We start from the raw sequence: 23,771 nt of genomic DNA on the forward strand, positions 1-23,771 counted from the left end.
ACATTCAGTTTAACTACATTCTATTGCAAAAAATAACAAGTTTTTAAAAATAACAAGACCTAACAATATTTATTTTCTAATTGGCGAGCTTTAGAATTCAACTTATAAATCACATACAAAATGATTAATATAAAACTTGTAGTTTGTAGCATAGCTAAAATCAACTTAAACGAAAAGCAGTTTTTTTCAAGTTTTATTAACTATATTACTGTAAAAAAAATAATAACGAAGGTTAAGATACATTTTTCTTTAACATACAATTTAGAAAATCAATATAAAAATTATTATGCAAACATTTTTTAGCTTTAATGTTTTAAAATTTGAATTAACTTTTTTGAATGAAAATCCTGAAATATTTCAACGCGCCTTGCTGCCTCTAGTGTATACAGTTATTCGCCTAGGTTCGTACCCGTTAAAACTTGTATAAATAGACTAATTTTCACACTGCTTTACTCATTTCAACATGGCCCGTACAAAACAAACCGCCCGCAAATCTACTGGAGGAAAAGCTCCCCGCAAGCAACTTGCCACCAAGGCTGCACGAAAAAGTGCACCAGCAACTGGAGGTGTCAAGAAGCCTCATCGTTACCGCCCAGGTACCGTTGCTCTTCGTGAGATTCGTCGTTACCAGAAGTCCACTGAGCTTTTGATCCGCAAGCTGCCATTCCAACGTCTTGTGCGTGAAATCGCTCAAGATTTTAAGACTGACTTGCGTTTCCAAAGCAGTGCAGTCATGGCACTTCAAGAAGCTGCTGAAGCTTACTTGGTCGGACTTTTCGAAGACACCAACTTGTGTGCCATCCACTCAAAGAGGGTAACCATCATGCCCAAAGACATCCAACTTGCCCGTCGCATCCGTGGTGAACGTGCTTAAATTGTTCTTTAAGAACAGGCTCTTTTAAGAGCCACTTACTACCACAAAAAAATTATATATGCATGGCTATAGATTTCAGTTTAACAACTTACCTACCAAACTTATTATAATATTTCCTTAAAAAAACTTCAAAATCTACCATCTATTAATAAGAAATCGTTACTGTGGGTTAAAAATTATACTATAAAACTATTATCAGACCTTATACAAGCAATAAATTAGGTAATTTTTTAGTAAGTAAACAAGTTGTAAATATAATTATCTTAAATTAACAGCAAAATATATTAATAATGAAAAGTTTTACTTTACTCGAATGCAGAAATTGACTAACTTGCCTTTTTTAAATAAACTTTTTAATTTAAGTTTTGTTCTCTTAAATTACGTTTAATTTAATTTATAATTTTTTTTTGTATGTTTTTTAATTTGAATTCAGTCTAATTAAAGTTTTAAGTAACATAATTATTCTGCAAATGTGACTATTTTTAACCATTTATTTTAACTTAAAATAGCTCGTTATATTTCTGTAAGTATTAAATTGAAATATTAACAAATTAAGTTTATGCTTGTATTTTTTAAAACGCGCAAAATTTTTTAACAAGTGCACACTGTGCAATTTGAGCGGAAAGTTTTCAAACGGAAAATGCTCGATTATTTTCTCTTTAAATTCTCTCATTCTTATCAACAGCACTTAACGTTTTTTACGCGCAATTTTTATTTCATTTATTTTTTTTTTATCTTGATATAACATGATGAATTTTTTTAATGCATATATATTAATCGTTTAAGTATTTTCCAAACTAAAAAAAAACTACCAGACATTTTTTTAAGGATTTTTTCAAACTACAAAATAAACTACAATACTTTTTTTTTAACAGTTTTTTAAAGTAATTTTTTTGTTAAATACATTAAAAAAAAACAAGCATAAACTTTATTTGTTAATATTTCAATTTAATACTTACAGAAATATAACGAGTTAAAATAAATGGTGAAAAATAATCACATTTGCAGAATAATTATGTTACTTAAAACTTTAATTAGACTGAATTCAAATTAACAAACCTACAAAAAAAAAATTATAAATTAAATTAAACGTAATTTAAGAGAACAAAACTTGAATTAAAAAGTTTATTTAAAAAAGACAAGTTCATCAATTTCTGCATTCGAGTAAAGTAAAACTTTTTATTATTAAACTATTTTGCTGTTAATTAAAGATAATTATATTTACAACTTGTTTACTTAATAAATAATTGGAAACGGATCACTTTTGTACGAAGACACTTTGCACGAGGAGACACTTTTGCACGGCGACTTTTTTGCACGAGCGTCACTTTAGCACGAGGGGACACTTTTGCACGGCGTCACTTTTGCACGGCGTCACTTTTGCACACAGGGTCATTTTTGCATGACGATTTTTTTTTACGGTAGCACAACGATACTTATGCACAACGTTACATTTTTACGATAAAATTTTTGCACAGCAATATTTTGGCATGATGAATTTTTCGCACGGAACATTAATTTTGCATTTTGGTAAAAATTTTTAGCTAGTACCAATTTTTTAACATAAAAAGAAGGTGAAAACTAAAATTTTTTAACATAATTATACGAAAGGTAAAAAATGAAATTAAACAGTAAAAGTTAATGTTAAAAACAAACTAAGGAAAGATAAAATAAAAATTTTATAAAAGGTTCATACAAGGGACAAAAAATTTAATTTATTTAGAAACTAAGATAAAAAATATTTTAATTGTAAGTAAATTGTTCTTGTTTATTTTGAACTTAAATATATTGATCAAAAACTATGTCTTTTTATATACTTTACTATACGGTTACAAGTTTATTGTCCATATGATGGACCTAGGCATCAAAACCTAGACCACTTTAACTGAAAGACACGTTTAAGAAAAATTTAACACAAATAGTTTATTTATTAAAACATAGATAAAAACATAAATTGATATAAAACTCATAGGTTAACTTAAAAGGTAAATCTTAACCACAAACTTATACTTATTTACGCTTTGATGTAGAACGATCAACGTCAAATATTTAGATGCATTAACTAACAACAAAAATAAAAACCTAACGCTCCAAGGACATTAACAATAGACTGGCCAGATGAATAATCATTAAATACATTGAATAATGACTCATTATTAATAGAGTAAAGGTGATGCTAGTAAAATTGAACTATAAACTAAGTTAATTTTTAAAATTAAATCAACGGTTAACAAAAATTAGTTATTAATTTTACTAACACGAATATAATTCTGTTTAAATTGTTTTAACTTTAATCGAAAATCTTTAAAATTTTTGCAAGAAGCTAATTCGTTTGTGAGTTTATTCTATATTTTAACTGACCGATAAAAAAAGAATTATTCCAACTCTCATAATTGAAATGTTGCAGCGATTAAAGACTAATATGGTATATTTTCTTTAAACATAAGTTCAAAATTCCAAATGTTACTCTCTCATTGGTTTATCATGATCATGCAACATTATAGCAATGAAATAGTCCAAGTTCATTAAAAAATCATTAAAAATGCACTTCTTTATTGCACTTTTTATTCTCATGCTAAATTAAAAAATAAACTGAATAATAAACATCAAGTAAAATTCGAAATACCTTTACACTTCATAAATTAAATTTTTTTTTTACAATTTAACAACTATATAATGCTAATTTTAACATCAAGAGAACATAAGTAAAAAATAATATTCAAGATTCGTGTTTTAAAGCCTTACTAAATTAAGTTTACTTTTAAATATGAATTAATGAATTGTGGTACGTAATTATATTGTTCTCCCTAAAACTTCAAATAAAATCTTTATTTTAAGAACTTTATTTAAGCACTGACGAGGTCTTTGACCGAAACTTAGTTTGTAAAATAAATTTTTGCAAGAATAAATTCACTAAACTTTACATTAAATTTCATTAAAAAACTACCAAATTTTATTCATTCAAAAAAACTTGCGTTTAAAAGCGAATATTATTTAAGTTGAGAAAAAAATAATTGTTTAAATTTTTATTTGAGAAAAAAAAAATTAGAAGCGTGCAAAAGTGAAGTTCCGTTCAAAGTTGACTGATTGTTTAAAACTTTTGCAGTTCATAAGCATATCCGTGAAAATATAACGCCATGCAAAAGTGACGCTTTGCAAAAATGTCGCCATGCAAATGTAACGTCGTGCAAAAGTGACGCTCGTGCAAAAGTGACGCCGTGCAAAAGTGACGCTCGTGCAAAAGTGACGCCGTGCAAAAGTGTCCCCTCGTGCTAAAGTGACGCTCGTGCAAAAAAGTCGCCGTGCAAAAGTGTCTCCTCGTGCAAAGTGTCTTCGTACAAAAGTGATCCGTTTCCAATTATTTATTAAGTAAACAAGTTGTAAATATAATTATCTTTAATTAACAGCAAAATAGTTTAATAATAAAAAGTTTTACTTTACTCGAATGCAGAAATTGATGAACTTGTCTTTTTTAAATAAACTTTTTAATTCAAGTTTTGTTCTCTTAAATTACGTTTAATTTAATTTATAATTTTTTTTTTGTAGGTTTGTTAATTTGAATTCAGTCTAATTAAAGTTTTAAGTAACATAATTATTCTGCAAATGTGATTATTTTTCACCATTTATTTTAACTCGTTATATTTCTGTAAGTATTAAATTGAAATATTAACAAATAAAGTTTATGCTTGTTTTTTTTTAATGTATTTAACAAAAAAATTACTTTAAAAAACTGTTAAAAAAAAAGTATTGTAGTTTATTTTGTAGTTTGAAAAAATCCTTAAAAAAATGTCTGGTAGTTTTTTTTTAGTTTGGAAAATACTTAAACGATTAATATATATGCATTAAAAAAATTCATCATGTTATATCAAGATAAAAAAAAAATAAATGAAATAAAAATTGCGCGTAAAAAACGTTAAGTGCTGTTGATAAGAATGAGAGAATTTAAAGAGAAAATAATCGAGCATTTTCCGTTTGAAAACTTTCCGCTCAAATTGCACAGTGTGCACTTGTTAAAAAATTTTGCGCGTTTTAAAAAATACAAGCATAAACTTAATTTGTTAATATTTCAATTTAATACTTACAGAAATATAACGAGCTATTTTAAGTTAAAATAAATGGTTAAAAATAGTCACATTTGCAGAATAATTATGTTACTTAAAACTTTAATTAGACTGAATTCAAATTAAAAAACATACAAAAAAAAATTATAAATTAAATTAAACGTAATTTAAGAGAACAAAACTTAAATTAAAAAGTTTATTTAAAAAAGGCAAGTTAGTCAATTTCTGCATTCGAGTAAAGTAAAACTTTTCATTATTAATATATTTTGCTGTTAATTTAAGATAATTATATTTACAACTTGTTTACTTACTAAAAAATTACCTAATTTATTGCTTGTATAAGGTCTGATAATAGTTTTATAGTATAATTTTTAACCCACAGTAACGATTTCTTATTAATAGATGGTAGATTTTGAAGTTTTTTTAAGGAAATATTATAATAAGTTTGGTAGGTAAGTTGTTAAACTGAAATCTATAGCCATGCATATATAATTTTTTTGTGGTAGTAAGTGGCTCTTAAAAGAGCCTGTTCTTAAAGAACAATTTAAGCACGTTCACCACGGATGCGACGGGCAAGTTGGATGTCTTTGGGCATGATGGTTACCCTCTTTGAGTGGATGGCACACAAGTTGGTGTCTTCGAAAAGTCCGACCAAGTAAGCTTCAGCAGCTTCTTGAAGTGCCATGACTGCACTGCTTTGGAAACGCAAGTCAGTCTTAAAATCTTGAGCGATTTCACGCACAAGACGTTGGAATGGCAGCTTGCGGATCAAAAGCTCAGTGGACTTCTGGTAACGACGAATCTCACGAAGAGCAACGGTACCTGGGCGGTAACGATGAGGCTTCTTGACACCTCCAGTTGCTGGTGCACTTTTTCGTGCAGCCTTGGTGGCAAGTTGCTTGCGGGGAGCTTTTCCTCCAGTAGATTTGCGGGCGGTTTGTTTTGTACGGGCCATGTTGAAATGAGTAAAGCAGTGTGAAAATTAGTCTATTTATACAAGTTTTAACGGGTACGAACCTAGGCGAATAACTGTATACACTAGAGGCAGCAAGGCGCGTTGAAATATTTCAGGATTTTCATTCAAAAAAGTTAATTCAAATTTTAAAACATTAAAGCTAAAAAATGTTTGCATAATAATTTTTATATTGATTTTCTAAATTGTATGTTAAAGAAAAATGTATCTTAACCTTCGTTATTATTTTTTTTACAGTAATATAGTTAATAAAACTTGAAAAAAACTGCTTTTCGTTTAAGTTGATTTTAGCTATGCTACAAACTACAAGTTTTATATTAATCATTTTGTATGTGATTTATAAGTTGAATTCTAAAGCTCGCCAATTAGAAAATAAATATTGTTAGGTCTTGTTATTTTTAAAAACTTGTTATTTTTTGCAATAGAATGTAGTTAAACTGAATGTTGAATTAAAAACAACATTAATTTATCAGTTTGTAACACATTCTGTATTAATCAAGTATAGAAAAAATACTTAATATTTCTATTGCGTAATAACTTCATATAGTAAATAATAGATAAGTTGAGTTATATCATTTTGGGTGGCTCTTAAAAGAGCCGAGGTGTTTCGATTTAATTAACCTCCGAATCCGTACAAAGTACGTCCTTGACGCTTCAATGCGTATACTACATCCAAAGCGGTGACAGTTTTACGCTTAGCATGCTCGGTGTAAGTGACTGCATCACGAACAACGTTTTCCAAGAATACTTTCAGCACTCCGCGAGTTTCTTCGTAGATCAAGCCTGAAATACGCTTGACACCGCCTCGACGAGCCAATCGACGAATGGCGGGCTTGGTGATACCCTGGATGTTATCACGAAGAACTTTGCGATGACGTTTGGCGCCTCCTTTTCCCAAACCTTTTCCTCCTTTACCACGACCAGACATGTTGATGAATGAATGATTCTAATGCTCAAACGACGAATTTTATACTGAGTAGCAATCGTTACGAACCGCGTAGAAACATAAATGAGTCACCTAGTGTTTCATCTACTTAAGACACGAGAGAAATTTTTGAGTTAAAATGAGCAATAAGCCGTTCATAGGTTTAAAATTAATCGCTACAAATTTGCGCAGGTGCTTTTTATTTTCCTCATAACTTCAAGAGCTTTTAATTTACATTAGTAAGTACTTCTCATAGTAAAAAAACTAATAGTTTTTATCATATTTTGTGATAATTTGTATTATGATTTTTTACTTGATAAATACTTTCATTTTAAACCGTACCATGAATTCGTTACACAAGTTTAACGAAATAAATTCAATGAAAAACTAATTAACAATTCCAATTATCAAGCTCTAGATTGTGTTCGCTGCTTTTTACTTCACTTAAAAATATAAACCAAATAAACTTTGGTTTTTTGAAATTTTATTTTGCTTTGACGTACTAGTAACAGTTAAACTAAAAACTGCTCACTAATACAAACTTAGTTAAACGATAGCTTGAATAGTTGGTAATTTTGATTGTATACTCTGTTGAAGTTGAATTACATCATCACTACAACACATTGATTTGGTTATTTGTTGCAATATATTTATTTTTTTTTAAGTGGCCCTTAAAAGGACCAGGTGTTTTAGGCTTATTTAGGCTTTCTTTGCGGTCTTCTTTGGCAAGAGGACAGATTGTATGTTAGGCAACACACCTCCTTGAGCGATGGTAACTCCTCCCAACAGTTTGTTCAACTCTTCGTCGTTGCGGATAGCAAGCTGAAGGTGACGGGGAATGATACGAGACTTCTTGTTGTCACGAGCAGCATTTCCGGCCAACTCGAGCACTTCAGCGCTTAAGTATTCCAATACTGCTGCCAGGTAGACTGGTGCTCCGGCACCAACACGTTCGCTGTAGTTACCGTTTCTCAGCAGACGATGAATACGACCGACTGGAAACTGAAGTCCAGCGCGCGATGAACGGCTCTTCGGCTTAGATTTGGTTTTTGCTCCCTTTCCACGTCCTGACATGATGCTTTGATGAATGATGATTTTTCAGAAAATCTGTTTATTTGTACTAATCGTTACGAACCTCAGCTAATGTAATTGATATATCGCCCACAAGTGGTCAAATTTATTTTTGTTAACTTCTAATAATTTTACCTCGGCTAGTATTTTTGATTAGTTCACTGCGTAAAAATTAAGAAAATAATATTGATAATGCACAATTTGACAAAATATATTTAAATAAGAAGGTATATAAGTATTTTTTTTAAGATGTCTGAAAAATAACTCAATTTCAATTCGAGATTACTTCACAGACAATACCATACTTACTAAATATTTTTATGATACATCTAAGAAATGTTCCAATTTAAATGTATTTATAGCACTTTTTTATGTTCGACAAATTCGGTGGCTCTTAAAAGAGCCTGGTTTCGATTAAACCATTTATTTTGAGCTGGTGTACTTGGTGACTGCTTTGGTTCCTTCAGACACGGCGTGTTTAGCCAACTCACCGGGCAACAACAGACGAACAGCAGTTTGAATTTCGCGACTGCTGATGGTTGAACGCTTGTTGTAGTGAGCCAAACGTGAAGCTTCAGCGGCAATGCGCTCGAAGATGTCGTTGACGAAAGAGTTCATGATGCTCATGGCCTTGCTGGAGATTCCAGTATCGGGGTGTACTTGCTTGAGCACTTTGTACACATAGATGCTGAAGCTTTCCTTGCGACGAGCCCTGCGCTTCTTCTTGCCGTCAGCTGGGACGTTTTTTACTGCCTTCTTGCTACCTTTGGATGCTGCCATTGTGAATAGATATATATGTATATAAGTTTCGTTTAATATTACATAGTTACGAACTTCGGCTGATGAATAACTACAACGCCTACTAGTGGAAATTTGTGTTCTCTCGTTTTTTTTTTTCTTATCACAGATTTTTTTTACCTTTACGTTATCTCGTTTTGATGCTTAAAACAACAAAACTTTAAAAAAAAGCAAACAAATTAAAAAGTATTTACTAAACTAAAACTTAATTAAGCTTAGTTGAAGAATACTTTAAGTGAAATAAACAAAAAAAAATCGATTTTTAAAATTATCAACTATATTTACTATTTGTTCATTATACTAATATCATACAGCATTTATGTAATTTTAACGAAAAAAACGTTCTTTTCTTATGTTTACTTTCGTCTTTATTAAGCAATAAATACGGGACTTAAACTTCTAAAAAAATATTTTGTAGTTGAAAAAAGTGTTTTGTTTTCTTCAGTAACCTAGACTAGAATAAGATAGATTTTGTCAGTAGTTATAAAAAACATTAGAAGATTTGTGTATATATGTATATACTTTAAAAACTATATTAAATTGGTTTAATTTTTATTATAGTATAAAACGTATAATTATCTTCTTTCAAAGAGTATAGTTTCAGAATGCTACTAAGTTAGGCAGTAAAGTTAATAAGTTAACTCCAGAAAAAGGCAGCAAAACTACGAAGGAAATTAACTCACTTGTTTTCTCATCTTTTCGTGAATGTTTATATTGCAACACAACGACCCACGTATGTGTGAAAACTTTTATTATCATTTTAAACTTTTATACCGGTAGGTTAACGTTTTTTATAAATCTTTGTTGATGTTTTAAGTACTATTTAGCTTTAATTCTATACACAGATTCAAAAAAAATATTAACTAATAATTAAAATGTACTTCGATGTGTTGAAGTTTTTCATTCTTTTATTTTTTATATAAGTAAGTGTTATCTAAATAAAGTTAAACTGCTATGTAAATTTTAATGATTTTTAAAATATATACTCTCATTTTAACAATTAGTTTTTATAGAGTGATGAATTTATCAAAATAAACAAATTTAAATTTTTTTATTTTAGATACATTAAAGTTTTTACGTTTCTGCGTTACTTAATACATTACACGCTTTATCAATAAAAATTCTATTGAAATCTGCTAGAATTTTAATAGAGTAAACTTTTTTTAAATAAAATTTAAAATAATGTGTCAATTAGCCTAAAACTAAGTCTATAATTCTTTTATTACGTAATTGTAATTTACATTTTTAAATTCAGCTTAGTTTAAATACAAGTAGTCACTAAGTTTCTTTAAAAAAAAAAATATATACATATGTACTACTTTAGCACTTTAATAAATTATATAATTTAAAAATAAACAGAACAATTAAAAACTTTATTTAAAGGATAAAAAAAGTTTAGCTTACTTTAAATTTGTTAATTTTTTAGTCTTAAAAAATTTATTTGATATTAGAACAATTTGATGTTTACATTTAAAGATATTTTTATTTGAAAATAACTATTATTTACATAATTCTACGTTGCTTAATTATAGAACATTTTATTTATTATTATTTACTAAACATGTGCCCTTAGTTATTAAAATCTAAAATTAACATATTACTTTGAATCTAGTTAATTTGTAATAACAGTTTTTTTTTACACTTTTTAGTAAAACAACTTTACAACTGACAAATTGGTTAATTTACTACTTTTAGGTTTTTTACATATCAAAAATCTTTTTGGGCAAATCAAAGCGTCATTATAGTTTATAAGCCTTACGTTTCCTGATCAAAAACAACAGGATATTTAATGTATAAAATAATAAGTATAATAAACTATGTTCTTTGATAGAGAATAATTGAAATTAATTTGTTTATAACTGGTTGTAGTACTATAATATATTTCTATAATAGTTTAATAGGTTTTAATAGTTCTTGTTCGTAGTTTTGTTAAGTTATTTAGCAGAATTTTTATTTTTCATTAATAGTAATTTTAATTTAAAAGTTTTTGTTCATTTTTAGATTAACTACAATTTCTTTTAAGTGAGAGATTTTAGATGATAAATAAATCAAAAAATTAGATAATAAATTTAAAATTGAGCTTAGTAACAGACTTTGTTAGTTTCGGAAACTTTTTTTAATATCGTGAATAGAAATTATAAATTATTAATTTCTTAATTTTTTAAGAAGCATCGACAAAATCAAAAAGTCAAAAAATAAAATGTTCAACTTATATTTAGTATAAAAATTTAAATAGTATTTTGTTTAGTCTACTTTATATAAAACATAACAAATAAATCTAACTGGTTATTTGCTATATTCATCGATAGTTTTTAACTAACTTTAAAACATGAGACCAGTAAATTGAAGTAAATATGGTTTTAGCAATTCATTCACTCTAATGAATGATACTTTTATCAACGTAATGCGATAGAAGTTAAGCTCTATTATACTTTTCTAATAACTTCAGTTCTTGGACCTTTCTAAACTTTTTATGCAGTAGCACGCAAAAGTATTCAAAACTTAAGTCAGCTAAAAAAAATTTAATTATTTTTACCTTTCTATCTTTATATCGTTACTCTTTTAAAGCTACTAGACGTACTGTAAGCATTACTAGTAAAAAATATAATTTATGTGAAAAACAAAATATTTCTTATAAATTCAATGTTTGGCTAAGTAATATGAAAGTAAAATCTTGTACATCAGTAAGGCTGATAGTTTTTAAAGATACTAATATAAATATTTTTAATATTCAGTCTGAATTTACATCTTTTAATTTATCAAAATTTATTGGTAATGCGATAAAAGGTATTTGTTTTAATTTAAATTTTAGTTTAGCCTGAAATATACTATAAAATGTTTTTTATGTGACTGTAATTTAAAACTTAGATGTTCTTTCATAAAAACAGCTTAGTTTGAATTTAAATATTCACTAAGCTGCATTAGAAAAAACACATAAAGATATCATTACTTTGATATTTAAATAATAAAAAATATAACCGTCAGAAGAATTCTTTTTTTTTTAATAATAACAAAAGTAACTTGAGGCTTTTTAATTTTTTAGTTCACTTTTAAAACTATGATGTTTTTATTAAATGGTTTTTATATTTTAAAAATTGTTTACATAAATTTTTGATTTTTAGTTTTAATACAGTAAACTTAGGTTTTAAGCTTATTTATCTATCATCATTAACTAAACGCGTTACCTTAATTGTTAGACACTAAGAATATTTTAGTATTAGATTAACATATTTCTTTAAATCTAACTTATCTGTTATACTTTTACGACAGTTTATTTGTATATTCAATAAACCAATCTTGTAACTGACAAGTTATTTTATTTTTGAACATTTTAAAAGTTATAATTTTTTACATAGCAAAAGCAAAACTTTTTATTTCAAGCAAACCCAAAAAATATTTTTGGTTTGTAAGTGCTGAACAAGTAGCTAGTTGTGGTTTTATTTTCTGATCAAAAACAATTGTATTTTTAAGTAATGAACACGCATGATCAAAAGAGTATTCGTAATAATGAAAATTTAAATTTATCTATTAGTTACCTATAGTAAGATTTTGAATGTAATATTTTAACTGTGATTTTTTATTATTATTAAGATATAAAAAATATCTCAATTGTAAATTTCTTATAGTTATTTGTTACAAAAATGTTTCTTTTCTTATTAGAAATAGCTTTAATTCAAAAGTTTTGTTCCTTTTTAGATCAAATACAAAATTTGTTAAGTAAGAAATATTTTACAATAAACAAAAAAGAAATAGTTTTATTTTAAATAAAAAAATCTTATAGTAACAGATTTAATTAGTTTTGAAAGTATTTTTTGTTTTCATTATTGAAAATTCATTATTTATTCATTTCTAGGTAAGTTCAAACATATCAACTTAAACTTTTTATTTTGTTAAATTGTTTAGTACAAAGTTAAAACTAGAATACTGAAATAAATCTTTAACTTATGTTTAATACAAAACTTTATATAACAATTTGTATATTCTAATTTATATATAACATAACAAACAAAATATGATTACTTATTTCTAATACTCATCTACGTTCATCGATATTAAAAAAAAAAACTTTGAAGCTTTAGGCAAGTGAAAAGAAATAAACTTGATGTAAGTAATTTGTTCACTTTAATGAATATACAAACTTTTGTAAATGTATAGCGAGATGAGCTAAAAAATATTAGATCTTTTTCATAACTTCAACTTTTCTAGATTTTTCAATGCATTAACACGCAAAATTGTAGTCAGCTAAAATAACTTTTTCTTTTATACTTACCTTATCAATATTTTTTTTCGTAACAATTTGTACTTGAGGTACTGTAAGCATTACTAATTAAATGAATAATAAGTTAAACATTTTGTAAAAAATACAAGTAACCTTATAAATTCTCTATTTGCCTAGCTGATATGTAAGACTTGGAAGAATATTATTAATCAGTTAATATTATTAGCTTTTATGATATTAACGTAAACGTTATCAAATTTCCTGCGTATTTCAACTCTTTAGTTTATTAAAATGTACTGATATTTCTAAAAAGACATTTTAATAAATTACAAGTACATACTTGTAGTATAATTAATACGGAAGTTTTTATGACTTTTAGACTACGGATGCGCCAGATTTACAAGAAAAAATCTTATGTTGGCCGCTAAGTTTGCACATATAAAAGAGAACTTATAAATGTAAATCGCAATGAAATATTCATTTAGTAAGCACTACTACGTAATGAACTAAAATTTATATTAAGAGCAGTTTTTTAAGTATTTTATAATTAAAAGCTGAGTTTTTTTTTTTGCTTAAGAACTTTTTAAATTAAACAGCTAACGGGCAAGACATTATTTTTGTATGGTTGTATCGGGCTCGGAAGCAGTAATTTACACATCCCTGCTTTAGATCTACTAGAACTTATTATCTCAATTTATTAAAGTTTTATGCTTTATATTTACTTAAAAACAAGATATGAGTTAGTAGAACCATTAAGCTACCGATTTTGTAAAACTAGTGTAAATATTTAATTAAGATCTCAATTAACGTTCAGCATACTTTTGTTTCAGTTATTTAAGTATAAACTGTACAAAACAAGTTTTAATATTTTTAGTTTATTGTTAAGTACTAGTATAATACTCTTTCACTTTTTTTAAATAACTAAAAACGAATAAAAATCAAGTTGAAAGTATTTAAGAATCAAAGCACATGTTATGAAGAATAGTTAACTAGTTATCTAGGTCTTTAATATTATCCATTTTAACCTAAAAACATAAGTACTGTTTAATTTTTACGAAATTTACTTTATTAAGACCGTCCGCAAAGCTTAAAGGTATAGTTTCTTACCAAGTTAATTTTATAAATAGGTTATTAGAGTTTTTAGATTTAATTTAAATATTTTTATGAATCAAGTAACATAAAATGACCTAAGTAGAGTTTTGTCGTAATCGTCTAAAATTTTACAGTTGTTTGATTGTTAATAATTCTAATTAAGAACTTATGACTTTAAAATCTGAAAAAAAAACGCCAAGAAACATGAAAGTGTTAAACGGAGTGCAAACTAAAAATAAAATTATGAATAACTAAAACTTTCAAAACTTTCTAAAATTCTACTAGTTTTTCTAAATTTAAGAGAAATAACTTTTTCAGTATAAAATGTTATAATTTAAGCATTCAAGTACTTTACACTTGTTCCCATTAAATACATACAAAAACTAAAATCGTCAAATATTACAGTTGTAATTTCTTATCTAGTACATCACATTTGATAAAAAGGCGGCAAAAATTTTGAGTAAACGTGAGCTTATCTCGTTTTTGTAATTTTCTTTCGAATGAGCACTTATATGCTACATATTACTCATAATAAAGAGAGATAAAAGCGCTCTTCCTTGTTTTTCATAACCTTTTCAATCATTTAACGAACAATACGTTAATATTACAATTTTTAAAATACTCTCTTAAACGTTTTAATGTTTTGTACTAAAAAAATTCAATGAACTTGTTTAAAAATTCAGTAGGTTTGTAAAAGAATTCTAGTCTCAACGTTTACAAATTCTAAGTTTTGGAAATAAAACTAAAAATTAATAAGTATGCAAAACTTTAAGCGATTATCAATCATTGGTTTTGTATGATTTAAAAATTAAAATAACATAGTTATCATTTATTCAAAATGTATTTTCTACTAAAGTGGTATATAAGTCATAATATTACAACTTCAAAATTACTAATAAAACTGATTTTTCTTTTTCTGTTTAAAATGCTTAAAATAGAAAAAAGTAAATACTGCTAAAATGTTTTCATTTTACACAATACAAAATGCGTAAAAAACTTTTTCAATCACTTTGAGCGGGATATTTCAAAAACTTATAAGTTACTCGTCGTTTACTCTGTGTTACTCATTAACAGTTGAGCTTAAACTGCTCTTAAATTGTTGATTTTCAATATGAAGTTTGGCTTGTTACACTTATATTCGTTTTGGAATTATACCATATTTATATGCTTTTATCCTTTTTGGTTAAAAGATGTCCAAAAAACATTATTAAAAAAGGTTAAAAACTAAATATATTGGTTTATATAGTTTTGTTAGCAACTTTTTAGAAAAATTCATATTTACAGTTCTTATACTCAATGTAGAATGGTTTACAATTTCAAGCTTTGTTATTTTTATATCTATCTAAGGTCGGTAGTAATTTAAATTATCTAGTTTGAAAAATAAAGTAGTAATTTTATTTTGTCTATTTAAGCATAATAAGCAATTATAATAGTATATCTTCACAGTTAAAGTTAGTTTTACTATTCAAAAACATATAATTAAAAAAATGTATTTGTTTTTTTTTGTTTAGCTAGGTTAATGGTGTGCTTGTTAACAAACAAACACATAAAGTCTGTTTTTCTAACCCGGTATCTTAAGTATGCTATATATAAGCCTAGTTTGAAAGAGCATATGGGTCCATAATTAATAAAAAGGATATATATTGTAAAGTGGCATTAAAAAATGCCTGTTAGTAAATAACTAACTTATTTTTTCTTTGGTGCGGCTTTCTTGGCTGCTGGTTTCTTGACAACCTTCTTGGCTTTGGCAGGGGCCTTCTTTGCTACCTTCTTTTTTGGTGCAGCCTTTTTAGCAGCTGGTTTCTTTGCTGCTTTTTTGACTGGCTTCTTTGCAGCTGTTTTTTTGACTGCTGCTTTCTTCGCAGGCTTTTTAGCTGCTACCTTCTTTTTGGGTGATGCCTTCTTTGGTGCTGCTTTCTTTGCCGACTTCTTAGGTGCCTCCACCTTTGCAAGTTTGAAAGAACCAGATGCACCAGCTCCACTCATTCTGACGACGGTTCCGTCGGCAACAAGTTTCTTCAATGCAACTTTGAAGTGGGTTTTGAAGCCATCTTTAACTTTGTTGTTGGCTTCAACGTGCTTAGCCATGGCTTGGGCTGAAGCTCCCTTGCGAGACTTCAACTCAGTGACAGCTGCGATGATCATCACCTTGTAGGTTGGGTGTTCAGGTTTAGCTGGAGGAGATTTCTTTGTGTCTACCATCTTGCTAGTTTGACTGATATGACTACTTAGATATTTCTATTAAATTGTACACAAATTTTTAGCGTTACGGACGTTGTCGATAAAAATATTTATGCGCCACCACGTGGTATGTATCAAACCTTCAAAAATTGTAGATCAAAAACACAACTTTTAACTTAACCTATTTTAAAGTGTTTATGAAAATTGTTTGAATTTATTAGGTATTAAAAGTGGTTTTAAACACAAAAGAAAAATACCTTACTATGCTATGTATAAAATTTTATTCTAATAACTTTTTGTTCTATGACTTTAAATCACTCGGAAAAATGTGTACCCTTTGTAAAAACTATCAACAAAAAATTTTATACTAATAACTTTTTTAGAAGATAATTCTATAAGATTGTCCTTTTTTAAACTGTTTTGTTTGTTATAAAATTGATTATTAATACATTTTCTAGCCATAGGACGTTTTAATAGAAAATATTTTAAAGTTTAAATGGTCAACAGAACAACAAACTTAAACTCACTAAATTTAAACTTGTGCTAAAACTGCTTGAAAATTTGTTTTAACTTTTTTAAACTGTGGATTTTAAAATCTTAAATAATGATCAAAATACCTGTTTTGGCTTTAAATCACTATCGTATGTATAATATATGAAATAACTAATCTTCTAAACTACTTTCCGTTTATTTTTATAACTTCAAAAACTGGTTTAAAGTTATATGAAATAAAATAAATTTGTGTAATAAAATTATTTATATTTTTAGAAAATATTTTATAGTTATATGTTTAACTTGAAAAGTATAAATAACATATTTTTAATTATTTTTAAAGTCGCAATGATAATATTTTGTAGTTATATGTTTAACTTAAAAAAAAACAGTTTTAAAATGAGTTAATTACGATTGAAAATTTCTTTTACAGTTTTAGAAATAATGAACAACTTTTATTAACATATTGTTTATTAAAAAAGTATATTTTTATATATACTTTAGTTCAAGCTAATTATTTAATCAAAAAGATTACTATTTTATTAACTTTGTTTTTTTTATAAACTTGTATGTTTCAAAAATTTTTTTAGCGGCTTAGATACAGTTCATTTAAAAAATTATTAAACAAGTAAATATAATATAACAGTTTCAAAAAAGTTTTTATGTACTTTTATTGCTTTTAAGTGTTTTTATTAGACTTTTAAGCCTTACAATATATTGTAAAATCAACTAAAAATAAACAATGTCCGTGATTTTTTCTAATATTCAAATGTTTTAAATAAATTTGTTAATACTTAGAATAAATAAAAATATAATCAACAACTTTTTTTATTGGTCAGTCAATGACACTATGACTTGATACAAGTTTAATTACTTAAAAAAAGTTGCAATATCTAAATAGCTAATTTCTAATATATTTTTAAGCTAAGGCCCAAATCGCTTTTAGTTGGAAATTGGAAATAAGTTTTGATCAAAAATAAATTTTTGCACATCTTTAAAAATATTAAACTTTTTGGGGTAAAAAATTTTAAAAAAATCATCGACAAATACATTGCATTTTTATTGAAGTAAAAATTTTCGATACACTTTTCGTTACAAAGCTTAGGCTTATAGGTTAAAGAGATTCTAAAACACTTAAATGATGTATGTTACGTCCTTTAGTAAAAATTGTAAATTTGTTGTCATTATAATGTTTGGAGTATTCCGGGTAGTTTAGTATATAATATCTAATTGTCTTCTCAGAGATTTCATCTTAGAAGGGTTAGGATGTATCAAAAGCCCTTTGAACTGGATGGCCAAAAGAGATAATAAACCTATCAAAAGTCCTTCGGAAATTGGAAATAATTTACTTAACTAAACATTATAATGACAACAAATTTTTACTAAAGGACGTAACATATATCAATAAGTGTTTTAGAATCTCTTTAGAAATACCTATAAGCCTAAAATTGGTAAACAAAAAATTGTTTACAATACTAACTTGTATAAAGGGTTATAGTTTTATTCTTTTTAATTTAAATCAATGTTATTATTTTTTATTTAGCTTACTTTAAAAACTGTCTTTTAATTACGTAAGTATATCCTATCTTAGTGTAATTGTTCTGAAATTTCAATTTGTTAATACTATAATTTTATTCCTTTTAAATAAGTACAAAACTAAATTCTGATATTTATATTTAGTTCAAACCTTTTTATAGCTTGTTATTACTTACGTTTGTATCATTTTGAAACTTGTAAGTATATAGTTATTGTAATATCTTGTCACCATCTTAAGTTTTAATTTATTTACTTATGCTTAAAAAGTCTAGTTAACTTAATTTTACCAATTTCTTGTCTAAACAGTATTTATTTGTAATGTCAATATGTAAAATGTTAATATTACATTATAGAGCTTAGTTATACACAATAGTAGTTGAAAAGCATGTAACGATGTATTTTCTACTTCAGTTAAAATGCAATGTATTGTCGATATTTTGTTTTTCAATACTTAATTTTAATGTAGTTAAAGGTTGTATTTGTTGAACTTTACAATCTAAATAAAAAAATTCGTTGTGCAGCAAAAGCTTTCGGACTTTAAGTAGTAGCTCTTACGAAGTGTTTTTGCTCCATACATTTTATTGTATTATAAATAACTTTTTTTTTATTAAAAAATAAGGCAAATTAAACTCATAATTTTATCAGTTTCATTATTTAACAGCTTGTTTATGTTTAGTAGATACTAAAATAAAGTTATAATAATAAAAAACAACTTTTTCTACTAAATTTATTTAATAAAAAAATCACAAATAGGTTCGATAGGGTTTTGTTTTTGTACTATTCCTTGTTATTATAATAATTCTGGGTAGGTGGATGGTCTTTTTTTTTTTAGTTTTAATCTCATCTACTAAATCTAAGGATATTAAAAATATATACATAACTGACCTAAACCGGAATTTTTGTTATTTAAAAACTTTACTAGAATATTGACAAAAATATTTATAAAAATAACCTTTATTTTTATTTTTTTGTTTTAACAAAAGAAAATTTTTACATTTGCAATGTTTTTTTATTTAACAATTCTTTTAAGTATCGTTTTCAGAATCTGAAAAAAGTAATAAAATACTTTGATGTTAAATAATTTTTTAGTAATTTTTTATTTTAGCGTTGATTCTTACTTTTAAGGACATCAAAGCTTGAACTAAGAAAAAAGTCTTCAAATCGCTTTGCACCAACTCACATAACTATTGTTATAGATGGAACATTTTAGTTTAACTTGAAACATTAAATGCGCTAGAATCAAGAAAAAGGCTTTCTACCTACAAATTTTGAAAAAGATATTCCAGATTTTTTTTTTAATTTCCAGTTATGGGCCCACTATGGTACTGTAGATAAAAATAAAGATATTTTAATAAACATTAGTTAACTTTTAGTTGTTAATTAATAGTGTAAAAACTTAGTAAGTAAAAGCTTAAACTATCTAATACTTTATTATATAGTATCAATAATTATATACTATCTTGGATAAGGCACTAAAAGGTATCAAAGTGGTGCGATGACTCGATAATTGAAATTTTTTTTTGTGCACTGGGTCTTTGGACCAAAAATTTTGAGCGCTGTTTTTATGTCGTTCAACATATATATAAATCACTAAATTCAAAACAAAAGTTTAAAATGAATTATCAACGAGAAATATCCTTAAACTTTAGCACTCATTTCTTGTAGTATAGGATTTAAAAAAATAAGTTACGTTTCTTGAACTATTTTGATGTCATTTTATTTAAAGTGTGTGAATAATTTTTTTAACTAAAATTTTTTTTATTTTGAAAAATTATAATTTTTTCGTTTAACACTGTATTATGTCAACTCTTTTATATTAAAAAACGTTTTTGATAATGCTATTTTATAACCAATTTCTAAGTAAAATTGTTTTTATTATCTTGTATTTATTGCTTTTTTCCGGTGCATAACTTTTTTAAGATGTATAACAGAATACATTTCATTTTCTTTAAATTTATTTTAGTACATTCGTAGTAAGGCTCATCAGAAATAGTTTCTTACTGAATTGGAATGAATACAAATTGAAATAAAATCATACTTAAGTTTAAAGTTTCAAGATATAAAATGACGTAATAATCAAATGTAAAAAAAATTAAGTAAGTGCTAATGCTAAATAAATTTGTTAAAAATCTTGCACAGGCATGGGGTATATAAAACTTAATTACAAAATTTATGTTTTTATCTAATATTCACAGGAGCGTTCGTGGCGGGGTTGGACGCGGGACTGACTTACAACACTTACCCGAAGATGGCGGACAAGTGGGTTCCGTACGACCTGGTATCGGATTACATCGAACCCAAGTACGAGAATGTATTTGAAAATCCCACAACAGTGCAGTTCGATCACCGGCTGTTGGTTGGTATTTTCACTAAAATTTTGTAAAAAAATACAGCTTAGAACAGCGTTATGTTGCGGTATATTAATATTTTTGTTATTTTAAGTTTTTTATCGTACACTTTTGTGTATATACACAAACTTTTTTTTATATAAAAAATCTCATGTCTCTTTTGATTTTACCCATGTTTTTATGGTATACAGCCAAATATGGTAAGATTATGGTTATGGGTTATCATTTATTTACTTTTTGAGAAAACAGTCGATAAGTTTAGAACGAAACGTTTTATGCTGTATAAGTTTGAGCAAAACTTTAGTTAGTTCTTTTTTATTTAATTTTTGCTAATTGTTTTAATAACCACTAAGTAAGATTTATTTCAACTATAAACTATTTTCAGTCTACAACTTCTGTTCGTAACTTACATACAATAACTTACATACAAACTACAGGGCCATTCAACATTAGCAGCAGTGATGTACGTGTGTTACAAAGCTCACAAAACCGCTGGACTGCCGGCAAGAAGCTTACTCGCTTCAAAATTCATGGCTGACATGGCTGTATTGCAGGCTAGTTTGTTTTATATGTATATATGTGTATTAAGTTTCATATTTTATGTTTTTCTAAGGGTTATGATTTGTACGAGAATATTATGTATTGTACGAGAATTAAGTTTTGTTATTGAGGATAATTTAAAATCCGCCCGATTCTTGTGAAAATCTGCTGACCCGTATCTTAATGATATTAATAATAGTAACAGCACAGTTAAGGCCATAGGGGGGGTCCAGCATTATTTTTTACAAAAATTAACTTTGGCTTTTATATGAAAGCTTTAAGTACAAACTACAAGCCAATTTTTATAGAATTAAAAAATATCATTTAACTTTTGAGAAATTTAAAGTTTTGTAAAAATTTTCCAATGTAAACGTATGGACCACAAATTTTTCGGGGTTAATTTTCTCGGAAATTTTAAAATTCACTAAAAATCTGTCTCCTCCTTCATTTTTCAAGCAATATTCTTCAAATTTTCAGGAAACATTCCTTATAATAAAAGGAAAAAACGTTACTTTAGAATTTTAGTAATTTAAAAAAAAAAAAGTTTATCAAAAAAATTAAAAAAAAAAGTTTTGTTTTTCAAAAAAATATATTTTTACATAAAATTTTTTAAATTGTAAAGTAATTATTTTTTGTTATTGTATAAAGACTGTGAAAGTTTGAAGAAAATTGCTTGAAAAATGTAGGAGGAGATAGATTTTAAATGAAATAGTCTTTTTTCGATGTTTTAGTTTTCCCTTCCCGTAGGGAACCTATAATGCGGCCCGACTTTGACTGATCATATCTCAAAAAATAATTCGAATTTTATAAAACGATAAAAAGCATCTTCAAGCTTAGAAAAAATTCTATAAAATTAGATTAACTTGTAAAAAACATGGTTTACCCACCCTATGGCCTTAATTTAAATTACAAACAATTAAATGTAAATATATTTTACAGGTAGCACTGGGAATAACAACTTTGCTCACATACGTTCCAACCCGACAGCTGCCATGCATCAGAGCGGCAGTCTGGCGCTATTATCATTCGCGCTATGGTTCTCACACGAACTTTGCAGGTTTCCCAAGTAGGGATTCCCCCGAGTTGTAACTTTGTTCTAATTATAATTTTATAAAAGTAATAATAAGAAAATTCTTAAACTATTTTAATTGTTTCTAATTTTATTTATTAACGTTGAACGCTATGATAATTGTTGTTGTTTTAGGAGAAGCCTTTTACTATTTTCTACGCTTAATTTTATTGCGCTTTGTTAACAACTAAGAAAAATTATTACTATTAGTTAATTTTTAGAATTTTGAGCATTTTTAATTTGATTTAAATTCTCTCAAAATATATTTCGCTGTAAATAAGGTTATACAATTAAGGGAGAATACACTACACATTGATAGGTAAGCAATTAGATATAATATTTTTAATAATATGACATTAGTACAGGGGTCGGCACCCTTTTATAAGTCGCAGGCCGCACTATGAGAAAGAAAAGTCTTCTGCTGGCCGCGGTTATTTTAATATCAACATAAAAGTGCTGTTTTGAACGAAAATTCTGATGAATTAAATACCTAATAGACTGCTAATGTTCAATAGTTGTTAAATATAGAGCCTAATTGTAAGTTTTTGCTACATTAAAAAAAATGTATATATTTAGCTAAGGCCGCAAATAACCGATCCCTGTACTAAAATGTTATGGTTTTCTTTGTTTTGTATTTCTTAAAACTATTCACCATCTCTATTTTGACAATAAAAAGATATTGTATTGTTTTATGTATTCGTTTTATATTTTTTATGTGTTATTAAATAGCGTACTAGAAAATATTTGAAATGAGCTAACTAATAAAATATTTTAAATTTTTCTGTTTTGTTTATATGTAGTTAACTTACATTGAATTTAACTTAACTATTTATTTTGAGTCAAAGTCTTTAACTTTTTCCAGAACCGATGTTCTTGAATAAATCGTCTTAAACAAATGTTCTTGAACCATTGTTCCTGAACTAAATTGTACATATGTCGTACAACTTCGTTTACGGCTGATTATCCAAAACCAATAAACGTTACAACAATAAACAATGTACTTGTTGTACTTAAGTGATTCCAATGACCACAATAATAATTTATACGTTGTAATACTGACTTTAGCCTGTAGGCATTCTAATTAAGGCAAACGGTTATGTTTTAATGATATTTTATAATGTTAATAGTTTAAGTTTTAGCCTGTTTTACTTAAACTTCGTTTTAATTAAGTTTTAACTTCAATTGCATTTTGAGAGTGTGCCCCAATATATTTATTAACTTTAAAATTGATATAAAATCCTTCAATGATGTTTTAATTTAAATCGTTGTGATTTAATTAGTATGTAAACACTGCGCTTATATTGTTAGATAAAAATTAAAACATAAAAGTAAATGCTGTTTAAAATTTTTATCAGATTTTAGTTCGTATCTCACAAGCATAAGTTGGTCTTGCAACTTTATATTTATGTTAAACGTTTTTTTCTACAAGGACACAGGAATGGTAAAAACTTTTTTTTTACAAAATTTAACATTGGTTTTTATATTTAAGCTTAAATTATAAAAGTAAAATCAGTTTTTTTATAGAATCTAAAACTTACAGTTTACTTATGAGATATGAAAGTTCTTTTTTTAATTATCCGATACAAACGTAT

The 23,771-nt window shown here is 26.7% G+C and overlaps 6 protein-coding genes and 1 pseudogene across 6 annotated transcripts; 2 read left to right on the plus strand and 5 right to left on the minus strand.

Moving 5' to 3' along the window:
- Positions 1–463: 463 nt before the first annotated feature.
- On the plus strand, positions 464–874 carry LOC145828845 (histone H3-like). The gene has a single exon (XM_082936593.1). It carries the CDS (start codon positions 464–466, stop codon positions 872–874), a length of 411 nt encoding a protein of 136 aa, XP_082792719.1.
- Positions 875–5,479: 4,605 nt separating this feature from the next.
- Positions 5,480–5,890, minus strand: LOC145829513 (histone H3-like). Its single transcript, XM_082937335.1, has one exon. It carries the CDS (start codon positions 5,888–5,890, stop codon positions 5,480–5,482), a length of 411 nt encoding a protein of 136 aa, XP_082793461.1.
- Positions 5,891–6,524: 634 nt separating this feature from the next.
- LOC145828692 (histone H4) lies at positions 6,525–6,836 on the minus strand. The gene has a single exon (XM_082936448.1). It carries the CDS (start codon positions 6,834–6,836, stop codon positions 6,525–6,527), a length of 312 nt encoding a protein of 103 aa, XP_082792574.1.
- A 696-nt stretch (positions 6,837–7,532) lies between these two features.
- Positions 7,533–7,907, minus strand: LOC145829514 (histone H2A-like). Its single transcript, XM_082937336.1, has one exon. The coding sequence runs from the start codon at positions 7,905–7,907 to the stop codon at positions 7,533–7,535; it is 375 nt and encodes a 124-aa protein (XP_082793462.1).
- A 420-nt stretch (positions 7,908–8,327) lies between these two features.
- LOC145829515 (histone H2B 7-like) lies at positions 8,328–8,693 on the minus strand. Its single transcript, XM_082937338.1, has one exon. The coding sequence runs from the start codon at positions 8,682–8,684 to the stop codon at positions 8,328–8,330; it is 357 nt and encodes a 118-aa protein (XP_082793464.1). The 5' UTR covers positions 8,685–8,693.
- Positions 8,694–15,699: 7,006 nt separating this feature from the next.
- On the minus strand, positions 15,700–16,215 carry LOC145828693 (late histone H1-like). The gene has a single exon (XM_082936449.1). The coding sequence runs from the start codon at positions 16,213–16,215 to the stop codon at positions 15,700–15,702; it is 516 nt and encodes a 171-aa protein (XP_082792575.1).
- A 583-nt stretch (positions 16,216–16,798) lies between these two features.
- On the plus strand, positions 16,799–22,301 carry LOC145828694 (heme A synthase COX15-like; annotated as a pseudogene).
- The last annotated feature ends 1,470 nt before the right edge of the window (positions 22,302–23,771 follow it).

Source organism: Thalia democratica, chromosome 2 (genome assembly GCF_965202585.1).
Source record: "Thalia democratica chromosome 2, ktThaDemo2.hap1.1, whole genome shotgun sequence".
NCBI lineage: Eukaryota > Metazoa > Chordata > Thaliacea > Salpida > Salpidae > Thalia > Thalia democratica.